The 18,159-nt window shown below is 49.6% G+C and overlaps 1 protein-coding gene and 1 long non-coding RNA gene across 5 annotated transcripts in view; one reads left to right on the top strand and one right to left on the bottom strand.

The window, feature by feature from the left end:
• Positions 1-7,907, top strand: part of UBE2F (ubiquitin conjugating enzyme E2 F (putative)) — a 54,464-nt gene extending 46,557 nt beyond the window's left edge. For all 4 annotated transcript variants that reach the window (XM_040638668.1, XM_040638661.1, XM_040638665.1 and 1 more), the window contains 3 exons: positions 956-988; positions 3,458-3,520; positions 7,280-7,907. In XM_040638668.1, the coding sequence (XP_040494602.1) occupies positions 956-988; positions 3,458-3,520; positions 7,280-7,330 (147 nt within the window). In that variant the 3' untranslated portion in view covers positions 7,331-7,907. The remainder of the gene's footprint in view (positions 1-955; positions 989-3,457; positions 3,521-7,279) is intronic.
• Positions 3,486-17,711, bottom strand: LOC103662624. Its single transcript, XR_568503.2, has 3 exons — positions 16,959-17,711; positions 16,271-16,690; positions 3,486-3,616 (listed from the first exon to the last, which is right to left on the bottom strand). It is a non-coding gene; the product is annotated as an uncharacterized LOC103662624 (long non-coding RNA).
• Between the last annotated feature and the right edge of the window lie 448 nt (positions 17,712-18,159).

Raw genomic sequence — 18,159 nt, 5'->3', positions numbered from 1 at the left:
TTCTCGCCACACCCTGGACATGTCTTGCCCACTTAAGACTTAGCTTTGGCACAGGGGTCCCTCTACCTGGAAGGTGCTCCCTCCTGTTGTCCCTCTACCCAGCAGGCCCCACTTCCTCTGGGAAGCATCTCCTCCTTGCTGGTTCCTCTGTGGGAACACTTGTATGGAAGTTCTGCTGACAGGCCTGTCTGTCTAACCTCTCCACCAGACAAAGAACATGTGTTCACCCCCAGCTCCAGCCCCAGGTTCAGCTCACCCCAAAAGGACACAGGTGGATGGCTGAGACAAAGCAGAGGGGGCGATTAAAATTGCCAACTAGCTGAGTATCAGCCGGGGCTGAGAATCAGCCTAAAAAACACAAGACTCAAGCTGATGATGAGGAAGGCTGAGAGGAAATTTGTGGTTGAGTCACAGATGACAGGTCAGTCCAGAGAGAACACACTGGTTTTCCATTTTGTTTTAATGAGAATTTCTGATCTTTGAACGTTAGGAAGTGTTTATCGGTCCTCCACTTTTTTTTTTTAAGTAATTAGAGCAAAATTGTTAGAGGCCTGTGGGACCATGGGTAATTAGCTTATCTGCAGTCCCCCAGAGGACACAGATGCAGAAATAGCAGATTGTGTTGTAAAGATGACTGTTCAGAAGTCCCGAACTGTAGTGGGAAGTGACGAAGAAGAGGGATGTAAGTTGGGGTTCTCCTGAGCAGACAGCCTGTGGGCTCCTTGGGCACTTATGTCGTCCTTGATTCTGTATTTACTACCTGTGACTACTCATCTCCAAATTTCCCAGCGCCTGTTGTCACATTGGAGAAGTTGTTTTCAGTTTCTGTCTTAGGAGAAACAGCGTGCCAAAGATCAGTTCTGACCTGGCACGATACGTACTTCTTGGTCATAGGTTTGAAACACTAAGTGCATGGGAGCCTGAAACTTGTTTTCTTCTTTCTTTCTCATTCCAGGATGTTGTTTGGGGATTAAACTCTTTGTTTACTGTAAGTATATTGACCAGAATCTCAAGTTTTTCTTGAGTCCTCTGACTACTGTTTTTAAACATCACATTAAGGATAACCTAGAGGGGTTAAAAACAGCACCCTGTACACGCTACACTCCTCCTTTCTGTCAGATTTATATGAGCCAGAGGAACAGTGAGATGGGAGCTGGGGGGGCCTTTGGGGTGGCACCTGGGGAGTCATCAGGGAAGGGAGTGCTGGGGCCCGGGCCGTTTGCTGCAGCCTTCTCCACGTGGGGGGCTCTTCCCCTGGGGGCACCTGGCCTGGCCCTGCTGCTCCGTGTCTGCCCTCGCCAGCAGCCCCTTCCCTCCCAGGTGTCCTCCTGGCTTGGGTGAAGGAGTGTGTGGTCACCTGACCTCTAGGCTTTTCATAAACCAGAACCACAGACCCGTTCTCTCCTCAGTGACGAGCTGCTGAAGTTTGCTGTCTGCAGAAAACAGCACATTACAGGCAGGGGCTGGAGGGGCAAGAGGGGTATAGGGAGAAGCCAAAAGCTGCTGTTTGGATTTTTTTAATATAATATTATTCTTTTGAGTTTTTGCTTTTTGATCATAAAAGAGCTTTAAAAGAAAGAAGCTTCAGGGACTCTGTCTGCAGGGCAGGGCAGGGAGTTGTGCTACTTTTGATAAAACTTGACCCTCCATGAAAGCGAGCCTACCCTGGCCAGCCCACGGGATGGCGGGTCGTTGGAGGGGCAGCTTCCTGGCCCACAGCAGGTGTGCTGACACAGTGCCGGCACCCGGGGCCAGGCTGCCATCCGAGGTCGCAGTGCTCTTGCTCTTACTGGCAGCAAGAGCTTCAAAATTAGACCCCCCCAAAGGCCCTGCCTCCCTTTGCCTTCTCATCTGTTGTCCCAGGTGACTCCTGTAGCATAAGCAGCAAGCCCGACACTTCTGGCTTCGGGCCCTCCCGTAACCCCCTGGGAAGGTAGTGCCCGCGTTTTGTTGTGATTCTGGTTTGGCTTTGTCATGGATGTGCACGGTTTTACTTCTGGAGCTGTGAAGGGTGCAGCATGATTTAAAGTCTGCCCAACAGGTCGGGCTGCTTTTTCATTGATTTAGCCTTTAATCTGGTGCAGTCCCCATCTCTCCAGTGCTCCAAATACTAGAGAGCCAACCAAAATTGCTGATTAAACCTGTAATGGTTATTCCAGCCAATGTATTCATTTTAGGTCAGAAATATGGTAAGGAAGATAAGGAATTTTGTGTGTCTGGTGGTCTTTATATGCACTGGCTATCTCATCTGTGTGCTTTAATACTTTTGCCTGTTTCTAGGACTTGAAGTCTGATCAACTTTACAAGTGATTATAGAGAATTAAGAGATTTCCTTGCTGTATTTGGAGCATATTGGTCATACCCCATATTTATTTCCAAATCAGAAATACAGTCCCCAAATTTAACATTTCTCCTGAGCAGAAGTACCGTTGTCTTTACAGTGACCATCGATGTTTCTGGAAAGCAATGACTTCTCTTAAGAACAAATCTCACTACGTTGGTGTTTAAGAAGGGGAGTAGGCGGTATAAAGATAAGGCATGGCATCCGATTTGAAATCCATGGTGTTTCTTGTGGGGAGAGGGGAATAGCCATTCCATTTCTTTTTAAGATTTTTTTTTTTTTTTAAGTATTTCTACACCCAACATGGGGCTCAGACTCACAACCCTGAGATCAAGAATCACACGCTCCAAGGACTGAGCCAACCAGGCGCCCCCCAGGGTTTTCTAAGGTAGAAAGGGGGACAGAGGCCTCCTGGCGCTGTCCTGCACTCAGGCTTCATACGCCATCCCTGCTGGGTATGAGTGCCGTGTCGTGAAGGGGAATAAAAAGAGAAGATCTGGTTAAGGTCAGCGTGGAAACCACAGACTTAGAGAGGCAAAGATGTTCATCACAAATTAAAAGAAGAAATGGGGCGCCTGGGTGGCTCAGTCGTTGGGCGTCTGCCTTCGGCTCAGGGCGTGATCCTGGCATCCCAGGATCGAGCCCCACATCAGGCTCCTCCGCTGGAAGCCTGCTTCTCCCTTTCCCACTCCCCCCGCTTGTGTTCCCTCTCTCGCTGGCTGTCTCTCTGTCAAATAAATAAATAAAATCTTAAAAAAAAAAAAATTAAAAGAAGAAATGAATTTTTGAGGAAAAAAGAATGGGATTTTTATTTGGAAATGCTTGTAATGAGAGTGGTTCTTTATCAAAAATAACATTAGAACTTAATGTGATATCACTGGCCTCCATTTCACCCGACTCTGGACAGTTCATGTGAACATGGCGACCTTCAGTCAGCCGTTGACCAGCGTGCAGGAAGTACCCACACAGACCGTGCGCTTCCGTCACAGGAACCGCGATCCGTAATGGACTCTCTACTCTCTGGGTTCTCCTGTTTTTTGATTAGAAAATGAAGACTTAGGACAGCAGAAAAACACATTCTTTCCATTGTTTACTTTGAGTTTCTCTCTTTTTAAGGATCTTTTGAATTTTGACGATCCGCTGAATATTGAAGCTGCAGAACATCATTTGAGGGACAAGGTAAGCTAGTGGTAGCGTTCGAGGGTGATGGATTTGCTAAGAAGATGACTGGCTCTCGCTCAGCCAGATACAAGGCTCAGAATGGTAGGTCCATGCCTGGAATTGAAAGCAACTGATAAGTAGTGTGTTGTGATGAACGTGAGTAGTCTCAGTAGAGTATTTGACCCAAGGTCAGACAGAAGCGTTTTTATTAGATGTGATTTCCCAGTAGAATTCAATCTGAGGGATTTAAAACAGGCCACTGCTACTTTATCTTATTAACAGTATGGGGCTACAGTGTTCACATCCTCAGGTCCTTCCAGTGTGCCTGTGCACACGCGTGCCCATTTGGTTTCCATCCAGAATAATGGGATCCTGTTTATTATTAATCCTTAGTTCCCTTTTTTTTTTAAAAAACTTTTTTCTTCCAAATCAGTGCATAAACCATTACTCATTTTAGGAGCTGATAGTCCATGAAGTGGCTCTACCGTACTTTTTTCAACCATTCTGTGAGTGGTGGGCACTCATGTTTTCCCCATGGGTTTTTTTTTCCCCAACTACAAATGATAACGCAATAAATACCCCCTTTACACACATCCTTAAAAGTGCACGGACTGGGTGTTAGGAGCAGGAGTCTGGGAGGTGGCCCTGGCATCGGAACAAGGCTGGTAGAGGTTGTACAGCTTCACTTGGGGCCAGTTAGGCCTCAGCAGACAGCCCTGCAGGGCTAATTTGGTTTAGTCATAGAGCCTCAAGTTTCATTTTCTGAACCAGATTCCCGGTGAATCCTCACCACCCCAGAAATCAGCCACCCAAGGCTGTTACCCAACACCTAACTTGAATCTATAAAGTTCTAAATGCCATTGACCTGGTTCTAAATACCGTGCTGAAGAGCGGTGCTATGTTTATGTGACACCTGCTATGCGCCAGAGTGGGGGGCGTTTTAAATGTGCTGTCTGTGATGTTTACTACAACTAAAGAGCGGGCACCGCGAGGGCCGTGTCGCCCAGCACAGGCTCACAAACCATGCGGAGGCACAGCAGGGACCAGTGGGCCGTCAGTGGGACTGCAGGGTCAGTGGGTGCTTCTGCTCAGGCAGAGGAGGCTGGGAGCAGCAGAGGGCTTCAGCCGATGCGCTGTGGTGTCAGGCGGCTCTGGGCACGGGCAGCCGCTCTCACGGCATCACCCGCCCGCGGCTGTCAGCCCCCCGCACCACCTGTGCTGGCTCGCTGCCTGGCACAGCTGTGGTTTGTCCACTGCGATGATAAGCCCTTGCAGGTGCTCTCCTGCCCCCCCCCGCCCCAGTACCTTTTCAGGCAGCTCCATTCACATTGTCACTGTCCCTGACTTGGACTTCCCCACTAAGCACCGTGTCTTGTAAGCCGAGTCAGGGAAAGAAATCGATAATGATGGGAATACTCTTACAGGGCCAGGTAGAGAAAGACCTGTTATAAATTGTCTATCCTTTTATTTTTCTTCGAAGGTTGCTTCCTGCTCTTTGTATGAAATAAGGGGAAGACTTGCATTTTTAAACTGTTAGCCCCAGTAAGATGGACCTAAAATCCTCCAGACAGTGATGCCTTCACATGAATTCTAAGAAGTGCCCCAGCCCCATGCCCGTCCTCATGCTGAGTCATGATGACATTTACTGAACTTTCTCCTTACTTTATTTCGTGCTCATTGTTCATCCCAAGTTTGACTGGTGGCCACTAAAGTGCCAGGTGAGGTGCTAATGCTCAGGATGATTGATGAATGGACAGTCCCTGTCACCATGGAGCAGACATGCTAGTGGGTGGAGGCAGAGCATAGACAAGCAAACATAACGTGAGGGGGATGGGGGCCTGGGGGCGGGGAGCACTGATGGGTTTTGCTGCTTTATGTAGGGTGCTCAGAGAAGGCCTTTCTGACAAGATGTGAGTAGAGATCTGATGTGAACCAAATGGATATCGGGCAGGAGTATTCTGGACAGTATTACAGTAGTGCAAAGGCCCTAAGGCAGGAATGTGCTAGGGGTGTTGAGGAAGAGCACACAGGCTGGCGTGAGTAGAGTAGGACAGCGGCAATGCAAAAGCAGCAGCATCCTTGGGTGGCCCTCCCAGGCCCTGTCCCACCCACTTCCTGGAGTGCATTTATTCTCCTGACATCTCCACAAGGGAGGGACTCTTGTTATCCCTAATCTGCTCCTGAGGAAGGAGCATGGAGGTAAGAGACTTGGCAGGAAGGGGCAGAGCCCAAGATGTGAACCCAGGCAGTCTGGCCCCCGAGTCTTCATGTGGGCTCTGCTCTGTGGGCTCAGGCAGAGGAGGGAGTGGGAGGCAGCAGAGGCTGAGGACAGAGGGCTTCTGGAGGCCATGGGCTCTGAGCTTTGTCCAGGGCCAGGAGAGAGCAAAGGGGGTGAGACTGAGCACCGAGGTCCGGATGGGGGCAGCAGTGCCTGTGGGGTCTTCACTTCACATCCTGTGAGCTGTGGCTCCTTAGCAGCTGACGGTACCGTTGGCTTCTGGGTGCTGTGGAAATGGCCAAGTCAGGGCTCGTGGGAGCCTCTGAATGCAGTCCTGTCCGCAAGCGCAGGCTCAGCAGCTCTCCACTTCCTCGCCTGAGACAGCAGGCAAGCCACCAAACCATTTTCAGACTTCAAACCAGGAACCTACCCTGACCTTGAAAGGGTCACCATGTGAATTAAGTGGCAGAAGAGGCAGCCCGCTTGGTGCCCCGCCCCTTCTAGGCGCATCCTCTGGAGGAGGCGCCACTCCAGGCAAGGACTGGCCACAAGAGGTGCAGCCAGCGCAGCACCTGCCAGGGGCTTAGCTGTGTTCTCTGGGCGGTGTGGCGGGTGGTGTTACCTGTCACATGATGGGACTGAAGCAGTGTAACCTCATGGACATCGGTGACCCAGCAGCTGCGTGGTAGGAGTAAGAGGGTTGAGTTCCACCTGTCAGATCACAGCGTCCTTGAACACTGAATACATGTGTTCTGAGGTGGGCAAGCTCCAAGTCCCTCATGGCACATGTGGCCCCAGGGGCCCTTGCCCAGTCCTGCAAAGCCAAGGAACTTAGTTCCTAACATTAGAAAAGACTGAGGGGCGCTCCTGGGACACTTTCCTGCCCATGCTGGCCTGGAGACACCAAGGGCCACACTGCCTCTTTTCACCCGAGGAATCAGGCCAGGCACCCAGGTGGCCTCTGCCTGATGCCTGGGCAGGGAGCTCTACAGCAAAGCCACTGCTTCTGGGCAAGGTAGTCACTCAGGTGATGGGCTGCACTCGCACCATGAAAAGTGGGCACCTTTTAAATAGGCAGCATGGTCTGGGGGTTCTAGGAAGACATATCTGGACACAGGGGTCTTTGGAGAACAGCAGCTCTGACTTATCCCCAGCTGAGGTCAAGAGCCCTATCCTGACCTACATTGTCACCTCGACCACACTCTGGGCCTCACTCTCCCCATCTGCAAACAAAGGGTCTTAGGCTGCCTTCCGCTCAGAGCTTCTTTGTTTGGGTCCCTACCCCCAGCCCTCCCAGCACAGTGCCCCGTGCCCTGCACGCAGCGTCCTGTGTGCACCAGTCCCCTGGAGTAGTAGGGAGAGGGACCCCACTCCTCAGGCCTCTGATTGTCCTGCAGCCTTGGCAGCTGAGTGGGGAGGGGGGGTTGGAGGCCAAGTCCTTCATACGCTCTTGAGAGCTCACAGCGGCTCCTCAGCTGGGGTGGGTGGCACTTGTTCTGGAAATGTTTCCCTCGCTAATGCGCTCCCCCTTCTTCTTTCTCTCCCTGATCCCTCCACAGGAGGACTTCCGGAATAAAGTGGAAGACTACATTAAGCGCTATGCCAGATGATAGGAGGAGGAGATGGTGGGGCTGTGGACTGTGTTGTAGGCTTGTCTCCAACCTCAACCAAGAGGGAGCCCCCCTCCCCAGTCCTCGCACTCCCCTGAGACCCACAGGGTCATCGACATCTGTGACCATGCTGTCCCAAGGAAGAACCTCTTCACGACTGCCCATTGTAGATGGAGAGTCCCACATAAATACAGCAAGAAAATGTGTTTGGGGTTCTAAAGAGTTGTCTGCTTCCCTTAACATGTTTACTTTTTGGAAACTGTACTGTATAGGCTATTGATGAGATTCCTGAGAAGTTGTAATGAACTCAGAATTGAGGCTAGCGCTTGCTTCTTCCCCTTTTCCCAAACAAAATCCTTCCCCGCACAAGTGATGCTGATGATGTGCTCAGTGTAGCTCGCAGAGGGGCGATAAGAAACCCGCTACATACTGTGATTGGATGCAAATTCTCTTAGCTCCTCCCACGGATGTTGGCCCTGCCTAGATGTCGTGAAGCTTCCCAGAATGCATAGTCATTCACTGTAGATCTCTTACTGAAATGCGTATTTTATTTAATGTAAGTATATTTTGGAACAGATTTGTAATTTGTACAATTTAATGCTTTAATTATTTTTTTCTATTCTCATTTAGTTTGTATTTTCATTGTATAGAGCAGACAGAAAGATGTTGGGTCAAGCAACTATTGAAGAGAAATACAAAGAAAATATGAAAGACATTATTCCTTCTGTCCAAATGAAACGAGAATTTGACTTTTAAAAATCAGCTCTTGCTTTTGGGTCCAGATGGGGCGAGGAAGTTTTAGAACCCTTTGAAGCTAGATCAGGATGATTTTTGAAAAAGAAAAAAAGGGAGCCCCTTCTCACATGCTGCCCGGAGGAAACTGGCTGGAGCCCAGACTAGCCAGGGGCTTGGTGTTCCCACAGCAGTCTTGTGGTTGTGAGCCAGTGGGCAGTGCCAGAGAGAGAGACCCTCGTGTCCTGAGGGATGGGAGAGATACCTCGCGAATCAGCCCACCGATGTCTGATGTCACTGAGACCGTACCTGTGGCCTTCTGAATCTGCTGCGGTTCTGGGCCGTCTCGAGGGAGCCCCCTAGGCCTTGGAGGGCCGGGAATCGGCAGCAGCATATAGCCATATTTGGTCAGGCCACTGCACTTCAGAGTAAGAACACTAAAGAGGCAAATGGATTTACTCCAGTATTTAGACATCTGAATGAGTGAAATCAAATGCAAAATAAATGTATGGTTTTCATCTGCTGCCTGCCTGGCACACTCAAGTTTAACTGACAGCCTCCTTTGAGCTCTGGATTCCCTCGTCTTCCATCTACCCAGTCTGGATGGTTGTTCTTAATTTATAATAAATCTCTGAGTATGAGATTAGTCTTCCTGGAGATCGGCAGGGAAGGAATGTAGGCCTTGTTTCCCATTTGTAATCAGGAATTGTACGCGTTAGATTGAGGGGGGCCTGACTGATGGTCTGCTGGTGCACAGAGCAGGAAGAGCGGGGCTAGATCAAGGGCACGGTGGCATCTTGGAGGCTCAGGGCCTGTGAGAAGACAACAGTAATCTCACCTCCTGAAAGCCTGGGGGAGGTGCTGCAGCTTACACACGTTTAATTGGAGCTCTGCCCGGTTTCACAGGAACCCGGTCAGCTGGACCTAGGGCTGGCCTCTGCTAGGTGGGTCAGCAGACCAGCAGCTGGCCTGTCCACACGCCTGAGTTCTGCCTCTGGCGCAGGACACACAGTTCTCTGCCCGGGCAATCCTGGGCCTGAGTCATGACGCACCTCACAGCTGTCTGGGCAGCTCCCAGGCTGCACAGCTGGTGGTCCAGATGGAGGTGAAGAAGTGACATCAGCGCCCACAGTTGAATGGAAGTATGTATATTTTAGGTAAAGGACTGGAAGGGACAGCTGTTGTGAACTCTGACCTCAAAATGTTTGCACAGAAGAGAAATACTTTACTTATTAGAGATCCAGTAATTCTTCAAAAATGACCTGTCCACATGACGGGATCATCCCTTTCTGTCCAATGGAAATCTCTCAGGGCCCTGCCCCTTCCCCCTTTTGTTAAGAGTGCACCCAGCCTGGCCCATCACAGTGGAGAACTGATACTGTGCTGCCTACTTGGCCAGCGGGGCCCACGGCCTCTTTTAGTGGCTGCAGAACCCTGACTTCCAGGCTTTTTGGTTTCTTGGCGTCTCCTCCCCACTCAGGTCACAGGAACACTTGTGGTTCTAGTTCATGTGCTCCACCAGGCTGGTGATAGTTGATGATTTCCCGTCTGCCAGGGGTGGGTATACGGAGCCAGGCCTGGAGCCAGGCAGGAAGGGAGCAGGCCCTGGGGACGTGAAGCTCTGGGACTTCTCCGATGTCCACTTGCGTCCCCATAACTCTGCTGCTTAGGATTTGGTAGGTCAGCAGCATGTTTTTCAAGCACGCTCAGAAGGAAACAGTTCAGGATAGACCTGTCAGAAGGAAAAGCCTCACGTCTCCCGTCTTACCTTTCCTCAGACACACCACCTGCAAGTTACGTCCCTTTGCAGTCTTCATAAGGAGCCAGGCGAGTGTATGACTCCAACGTTAAGTGCTGATCTGGCTGTGTTCCTTGCTCATCTTCTGTGTTATTTTCATCACTGTATTTGGATTGTTGCAGAGCCCTGGCCCAGGGTGCAGTGTCTTGGGTTCTGCTTAACAAGACCCCCTGTTTTGTTTGTTTTTTAAGATTTTATTTATTTATTTGACAGAGAGACAGCGAGAGAGGGAACACAAGCAGGGGGAGTGGGAGAGGGAGAAGCAGGCTTCCTGCTGAGCAGGGAGCCCGATGCGGGACTCGATCCCAGGACCCTGGGATCATGACCTGAGCTGAAGGCAGATGCTTAACCAACTGAGCCACCCAGGCGTCCCAAGACCCCCTGTTTTATCACTATCATCCACAAGCACTGAGAGCCTTAGAGGGCTGTTGATGGTTTCTCCCGACTTACGCCAGGCTGTGCACCTGCTAGGGCAGTGGCTGCAGTACAGAAGTTCATGAGAAAACGGCGAAGAGCTGGTTCAGACTATTTGCAGTAGCTAAAATACTTTGAACGTCTTTAAAAGGAACACTTAGTATTTACTAGTTTAAATGTTTCAAAGTGTCCAGGCATATTTTTCCTCTGCCCTTAGTCTCCCGGACTTCTACACTGTCGTGGGTGCAGGAGGCAATAGCATCCTTCCCCATGACTCAGCCGCAACCAGACCAGTCATCAGAGTCTCAGGCCACCTGGTGGCAAAGCCAGCATGTCTTCCTCTTACAGCAGCAGGAACAGATTGAACAGCACTTCTGCTGGGCTCTGGAGTTGAGCAGAAAAAATCCCAGAGGGCGGGCAAACTCCCAGGCAGTGGTGATTGCTAAGATGCGTTAAACTTGTTCAGAGGACATGCCCCGCTGTTCCCTAGGCTTGCTCTGTTACTCAGCCCCTCACATTCTTTAAAGAAGTTGGTATGAAAAAAATCACAAATTCCTATTAAATCAGACTTTATGCAGATTTATCAAAATCAACCAGAATTTTTTTAATGTAAAATTCCAACCAATTGTAAAACTGGTTAGCCACCAATTGCAGTCTTTAACAAGACTTTTTTTCCAGCTAGTACAGTCTATTCCAGGCGTTTTTTCACTTTTATCCACGTAAAACTGTTACCCCTTGGAAAGTCAGGTTTGCAGCAAGTTCATTATTCTTCATCAAACTGTGTCTAGTAAAATGCTAATAGTCTTAGCAAAATAATATTTTACTTTTCCTTTGCCAAAGAACTTGTAAAATGAGAGCACCCGTCACTTCCCTTTCCTCCCTCCCATAGCCCTCCCTCAAACAAAGTAACAGCTTGGAGCGGCTAATTCAGAGGGTTCCATATTGCCCACTGAAGTCCCCACTTACGCCCTGGGTTTCCGTGGGTTACTGAAACTGATCTATTGAAAGAATTGTTGAAAAAAGTTCTTCAAAAAGCCCACTGATGAAGGCTTTTGGGGACCTTGCCTTGTTAAGAATGTCTATTCGTGTTAAGCTGTATAAAGAACTGAATTATAATCTTTTAAAAAAAATCCATTTTAGGGCTCATTCATTTTCATTGCCAAGTTCACTGAGCCAGAGTTCTTAAGTTCCCTTTTTAGCTTATGTCAGGGCCAGTGGAAGAAGCAGTGCTTGCCCAAGAGTTCCCGGTGCTGGAGGAGAGACAGGGCAGGGCCCCCAGCACTGCAGGGACGGTGGGGTAAGTACTCATCAGGGGCCGATGGCCAGGAAAGACTGTAGCCGTGAACGGCGTAGCATCTGATGTAGCCTCCCCATCCAGCCTTTGGTCCATGGTGCACACCCAGCAGTGTTCCCTCCCTGCTCAATACCTCCCTGCAGCCCGCTTCGTCTCTGGCCTCGCAGGACTGACTCATCTGTATTGTGGTTTCGGTGTTGGGTTTTTATCATCTGTCAGACTGCATTGACCTTCCTCCCCACTCATCGCTCCCATGCACCGTGTGGCGCTCGTCCTTTGTTCTTTCCAAACATCTTTCAAAATTCATTCCAACCTCAACAGCGCTGTTCACCTGTGTCCTTCCCTCCCCCCCCTACCCCCACCCAGGGTGGTGTTCAGAAGCCAAAAGGTGGGTGCAGCACCATGGGTAAAGAGCCTTTTTCCTCTTCCTAAGGGGCTTCAGCCTCCAGTTAGTCTCAGAAGAGAAAACTGTCTCCCTGGTTCTCAGTGGAGCGGGAGCAGGTGGAATCCAGGGAGCACGGGTCCCGCTGTGCTTGGTGTGTGCCTTGCCAGACCAGTCAGTGATGCGTAACAAGAACCACAGTCGATGCAGGAAGAGCAGCGGCGTGGAGGAAGACCTGGCCAACACCCCGGTGAGACCAGAACAAACTGGTGGGATGGCCTCTCCACACCCTCCCCACCTTACTGCCAGAGGGCTTTCTAAGACAGCCTTTCACCAAGCCCTTCCCCCTGCCTCCAGAATCAGCCCCCTGTGCTTAGGGTAGGAGTGTATTGTTACTGGTCATCTGTCCACTCTGCCAGCCACTGCCCTGAAGACCCTGCCTGGCCTCAAAGTAGTGCTTTCATGCTTTGTGATGAGGTCCACACCCCTCGGGGCTCCTTTCAAGATTCAGTTCACGTGGTGCCTGACAGGCAGATGGGCCGTTCCTGGGGTGTCTTCATCTTGCCCAGGCTTCCGTAGGTAACCCTGCCCGTCCCAGGTGTCAGGTGGCAAGAGGAGCACAGGGCCTTAGCCATGCCGCAGTAACTGAATGGCTTATTGCAAGGCAATCACTTACGTTGAGTAAGTCTAGCCGGAGCTTCAGAGCACAAGTACACCAGCAGGTCTGCTCAAGACAGTCCTGTCTGGAAGTCACTGGAAGCGGGGCATGCCGGCCAGCAAGGCAACGGCTGAGGAGAACACCTGCTGCCACACAGGTGAGCAAGCCGCCCTTCTGGCAGCCGGCAGCCGCCGAGTCTGAACAGTCGGCTTTGCTTGAGGTGGGACTGTGAAAAAACTTGCAGAGAAGAAATACCGAGCAGACAGGATGAACAGGACATCGGAAATGGAGGGTAGTATTAAAAGAAACTTTCAGGGGAGAAAACCACATATTTAGGAAAATGCAGTGAATTGCACCTTTGACTTGGAATCAAAAAGTCCTAAGGGGACAACAGGCTAAAATGAAAGGACAATAGGATGAAACTGTAGCCGTGACAACATCTCCACCTCAGGGCAGGGCAGATGCTGGAAAAACAGACGGTGGTGTGGGGACAAGTTGGATAAATTCTCCCGGAGTGCAGAAGAGAACAGCAAAGAGGAGCCATCAGGAGGAAGAGAACAGAAAGGACAGAGGGCACTTGTACTAATCTAAGATGGGGTGACAGGACTGGGGAACCCTATCTGAACAAGCAAAACTCTGACAGTGGAGACAGAACTACAGTTTTCAGACGTCAGACAGCAGGCAGAGGCCAGGCGGGTCTCACCCTAGGTCTCAGGGATCGCCTCGGCCCGGGAAGGGGAGACCCAGGTGGAACCCAGCAGGCATGACCTTGAGATGGAACTGATTATGCAGGAAGGCCAGAGGAGCCAGAGTTCCCAGGAGAGAGGGCTGCACAGCCAGCCAGCTCTGGAGACCTACCTGCAGCGGGGACCCTTCAGGCCGTCCCCTGGATACTGACTAGCATGTGTACCTGTGTGTGGGGAAAGCACCACCCAAAAGGAGAAGAGAAAATGACCCCTGGAGTTCATACACGGCCAGGAATAGTCTACATTCCCACGAACCAGAACAGATTTGTGGTCCACGGGGCGCTGGGGAGAGTACTAGCCCAGTAACAAAAAAATAGACACTAACGGCTGCACTAGTCCCGACTATCTTAAAAGCAAGCCTTAGGGGCGCCTGGGTGGCACAGTGGTTAAGCGTCTGCCTTCGGCTCAGGGTGTGATCCCGGCGATCTGGGATCGAGCCCCACATCAGGCTCTTCTGCTGTGGGCCTGCTTCTTCCTCTCCCACTGTCCCTGCTTGTGTTCCCTCTCTCGCTGGCTGTCTCTATCTCTGTCGAATAAATAAATAAAATCTTTAAAAAAAAATAAAATAAAAAAATAAAAGCAAGCCTTAAAAGGATCAAGTTATTTCAAATGAACTGTGTCCCAGAACAAAGACGAATAGGAATTTTTAAAATCCAGAACCTGGGTCACCTGGGTGGCTTGGTCGGTTTGGGAGCCAACTCTTGATTTCAGTTCAGGTCATGATCTCAGGGTCATGGGATAGGACCCTGCGTCAGGATCCCCGCTTGGCATGGAGTCGGCTTGAGATTCTTCTCTCCCTTTCCCTTTGCCCCTCCCCCTGCTCACACATGTGCAAGCTCTCTCTCTAAAATCTGTTTAAAAAAATAAAAATACAAAAGAGTAAAAATCCAGGACCTGCCACAAGCAGCCAAGCCCAGAAGCCTCTGTCTCAGCAAGCCTGGGGTTACCGTCCCCTGTCCAGAGGCACCAGGGCAGCCAGAGAGCGCCTGCAAAGGGAATTCCACAATGCGCACCTGGCCCCAAAACCTCTGGCCTCCATGGGCCTGAGGGTGTCCACTATCTAGATAGAGGCTCTAGGGCAGCCAGAGACCATTGGAAGCCCACCACGAGTGCCCAGCCAGACAAGTCTCTTCCTCCCTGCAGACCTGAGATCCCCTTTCCCCCGTGAGAGACAGCAGTCAGCCCAGCCTGGGGAAGGTGCCATCTCCCCACCATCAGCAGGAACCCCAGCAGCACCACGGAAACCAAGCCCACCAAATAACACTGCAGAGGTTATGCTGCTCCTGGGGGCCCTTTTGCCCACTGAAACAAAAAATTTACACAGAACTGAGGTTACAGTCTTCTAATGAGACAGACGAAATGTCTGGGACACAGATGGAACCCACTTTTCGTACCAAATCACATCCTAAACTGCTGAAAATCAATGACAGAGCAGAACTATTAAAAGCAATCCAGAAATAAAGATACATGATACTTAGAGGCACAGAGGTAAGGAAGGCTGACAGCAGATTTCTCATTGGAAACAAGACAAGTGAGAAAACAGTGGAGAAACATCTTTACTAAAAGAAAAAAAAGAGGCGCCTGTGTGTCTCAGTCAGGTAAGCATCTGCCTTCGGTGCAGGTCATGATCCCAGGATCCTGGGATCGAGCCCCACATCAGGCTCCCTGCTCAGTGGAGAGTCTGCTTCTCCCTCTGCTGCTTCCCCTGCTTGTGCTCATGCATGCTCTCTCTCTCTCAAATAAATCTTAAAAAAGAAAAAAGACAAATATTCAAGCTAAAATTCTTTAGGGAAAATATCAAAGATGGAGGCAAAATAAAGACAGTCGTCATGCATGCAAAAACGGAACGAAGTCATACGAGCAGACTAGCACTAGAAGAAATTCTGAACCAAGTTCTCAGAAGGAATATGATGCGAAACGGCAACGCAGAAGCACGCCAGGGCCTCACCCTCAGCACTGCGACACTGTGGGCCAGATACCTGCCGTTGTGGGGGCGGTCCCGTGCGTTGTAGGGTGTTCGTTAGTGGCTTCTACGCACTAGATCCCAGAAGCACCTACCCCCCGGTATGACAACTAAAATTATTTCTAGGCATTGTCAAATGTCCCCTGGAGGGAAAAGTCTCTCCCTGTTGAAAATCACTGTACTGGATAGAGCTTTCTTCTCTTTCAAGTTTTTCATCCCTTTGCTGCTTTTGAGCAATCATCTAACAGAATTCTTGTGCTCAGACATTCAGCTCACTAATTTTCTCTTTGTGCCTATTCTATTCATCCCGTCTACTCTTTTTTAAACAGAATGTATTGGGGCGCCTGGGTGTCTCAGTGAAGCGTCTGCCTTCAGCTCAGGTCATGATCCCAGGCTCCTGGGATCGAGCCCCACATTAGGCTCCCTGCTCAGTGGGGAGTCTGCTTCTCCCTCTCCCTCTGCACCTCCCCCTGCAACTTGCGCACATGCTCTCAAATAAATAAATAACCTTAAAAAATGACTTTATTTTTTGGAGCACTTTTAGGTTCACAGCAAAACTGAGTGGAGAGTAGAGTTCCCATATACCCCTGCCCCCTACATGCACAAACTCTCCCACTGTAGACACCCCACAAATGTAACACTTGTTACAACCGATGAACCTTCACTGACACATTGTTACCCGAAGTCCATAGTTTTCACTGGGGGTTCACACTTGGTGTACATTATATGGGTTTTCACAAATATATACTAAAATGTACCCATTATGATAGCGCAGGGATACCTCCACGATATTCCTGGTTTGGTTCCAGAACACCACAAGAGAGCAAATATCACAATAAAGCGAGTCAAATGAAGTTTTTGGTTTCCTGCTGTCTATAAAAGTTAGGTTTACACAATACTGTAGCCTATTGGTTGTGCAATAGAATGAGGTCTAAAAAGAACAGCATACATACCTTAAATATACCTTATTGCTAAAGAATGCTCACTGTCATCTGAGCTCTCACTGAGTCAGAATCCTTTCCCTGGAGGAGGTTCTCGCCTCGAAGTTCGTGGCCGCTGACGGATCAGGGTGGTGGCTGTGACAGGTTTCTAAAATAAGACAACAATTTGCTGCATCGACCGACTTCTTTTCACAATTTCTCTCGCACGTGATGCTGTTTGATGGCATTTTACCCACAGGAGAACTTCCTGCCGCTGCTTTATCACCTAATGTACTTAGTATCCTGAATCCTCTGTTGTCTCTTCAACAGTCTTCTCAGCAAGATCACAAGATTGTAGCGATTCAGCCCCATCTTCAGGCTCCACTTTTAATTCCAGTTCTGCTGTTTCCAGCCCCTCTGCAATGACTTACTTCCTCCACTGAAATCTTAAACCTTCAATTTGTAAAACAAAAAACAAAAACCATGATCTGAGAAGCACAATCGAACAGTAAAACAAGTTATGCCTGTATCATTCGAAATACTTTCACAGCCCTAAAAATCCTCTGTGTTCTCTTCTTTCTTCCCTCCCCCTCCAACCCCTGGCAATTCTATTGAGTTTTTAAAACTTGATTATAGTTTTTGTCCAACATCTATTTTTACTTGTTGTTTCCTAACTACCTTAAAAAAAAAAAAAAAAACAACCAGCCACTTATCTCCTTACAGAGCTTCCTCTGTTAAAGATGTACACTGATCGCTCTGCTACCTTTGCCCTTGGGCATGAATTCTGTCGGTGGCGCTCACTAAGTCGCTTTCATGGAGAGAGCATTCCTCAAATGTTTGGTCTTCCGGGAGCACTTATCTTGGTAATAAAGACATCCTTCCGGTCCTCCTCGGTTCCATCTGTTTGACAGTCCACGTGGGATAGCTGTGGCGGCAGTGGCCCGTTGCGCCATACACTGCGTTTACTGAGAGTGAGGAGAACAGGTGCTGCCTCAGCAGCCTCTGTAAGCGGGTACTCTGTTACTTCTCGGGGTCTGTCACCAGCCATGTGGGCACTATCTTGTCTCTCTGACTCCACTACTACACTCACTATAGCGACCCAGAAACACAAACCCTCTAACTAATGCCTAGTTGGTCCAAGAAGGGCTTGGGGTGAATCATCTTGTCACCTGTCCCTGGGCGCCCTCCTGCTCCCATCCACGCCTTCCCTGCAGACTGAGAGAATGAAAACTGCCCCCTACCTTTCAACTTCCCCCACCCACCTTTGCTCTTAGTCTCTTGCCTTCTCAACACCTCCTGGACTTCAGCTCTTCTCTCTTATCTTCAGTGTCCTTGTCAGCTGCCTCCCTTCGGCATAGAAACACGTTCAGGCTCTAAAATATTTCCCTTAATCTTGTACCCCCTTTTTTTGGCTCCTTCTCAACCTTTGGGAAAGGGTTGGCCACATTCTGCATTCTTTCGTGTTCCATTCATCCCTCAACTCACTGCACACTTTTCTGCGCTCTCCCCACTGCCGTACTAAAGTTCTTGAACGAAATGGATCAGAGCCTCCTAATCCTTGTATAAGGTAGACACTTGCCACATGTCCTCTCAGCTGCACTTTACACTCTTATCTGTTCTCGGACGTTCTTTCCTAATTCCCTTTCCTTTCATCCTCTTTGGATTGTCCTTGAGCTCCGTGTATCTCTTCGCTTCTTAAATTTTGGTGTGTCCTTGGGGCGCCTGGGTGGCTTGGTGGGTTAAGTATGGATTCTCGGTTTTGGCTTAGGTCATGATCTCAGGGTTGTGGGATGGAGCCCCAGCTTGGGCTCTGAGCTCAGCATGGGGTCTACTTGAGATTCTCTCTCTCCCTCTGCCCCTCATCCTCTCTCTCTCTCTCTCTCTCTCTCAAATCTTTACAAAAATTTTTTTGGTGTGTCCTT

Source organism: Ursus maritimus, unplaced genomic scaffold (assembly GCF_017311325.1).
Source record: "Ursus maritimus isolate PB19 unplaced genomic scaffold, ASM1731132v1 scaffold_1, whole genome shotgun sequence".
Classification (NCBI taxonomy): domain Eukaryota; kingdom Metazoa; phylum Chordata; class Mammalia; order Carnivora; family Ursidae; genus Ursus; species Ursus maritimus.
This window is presented reverse-complemented; position numbering and strand designations above follow the sequence as displayed.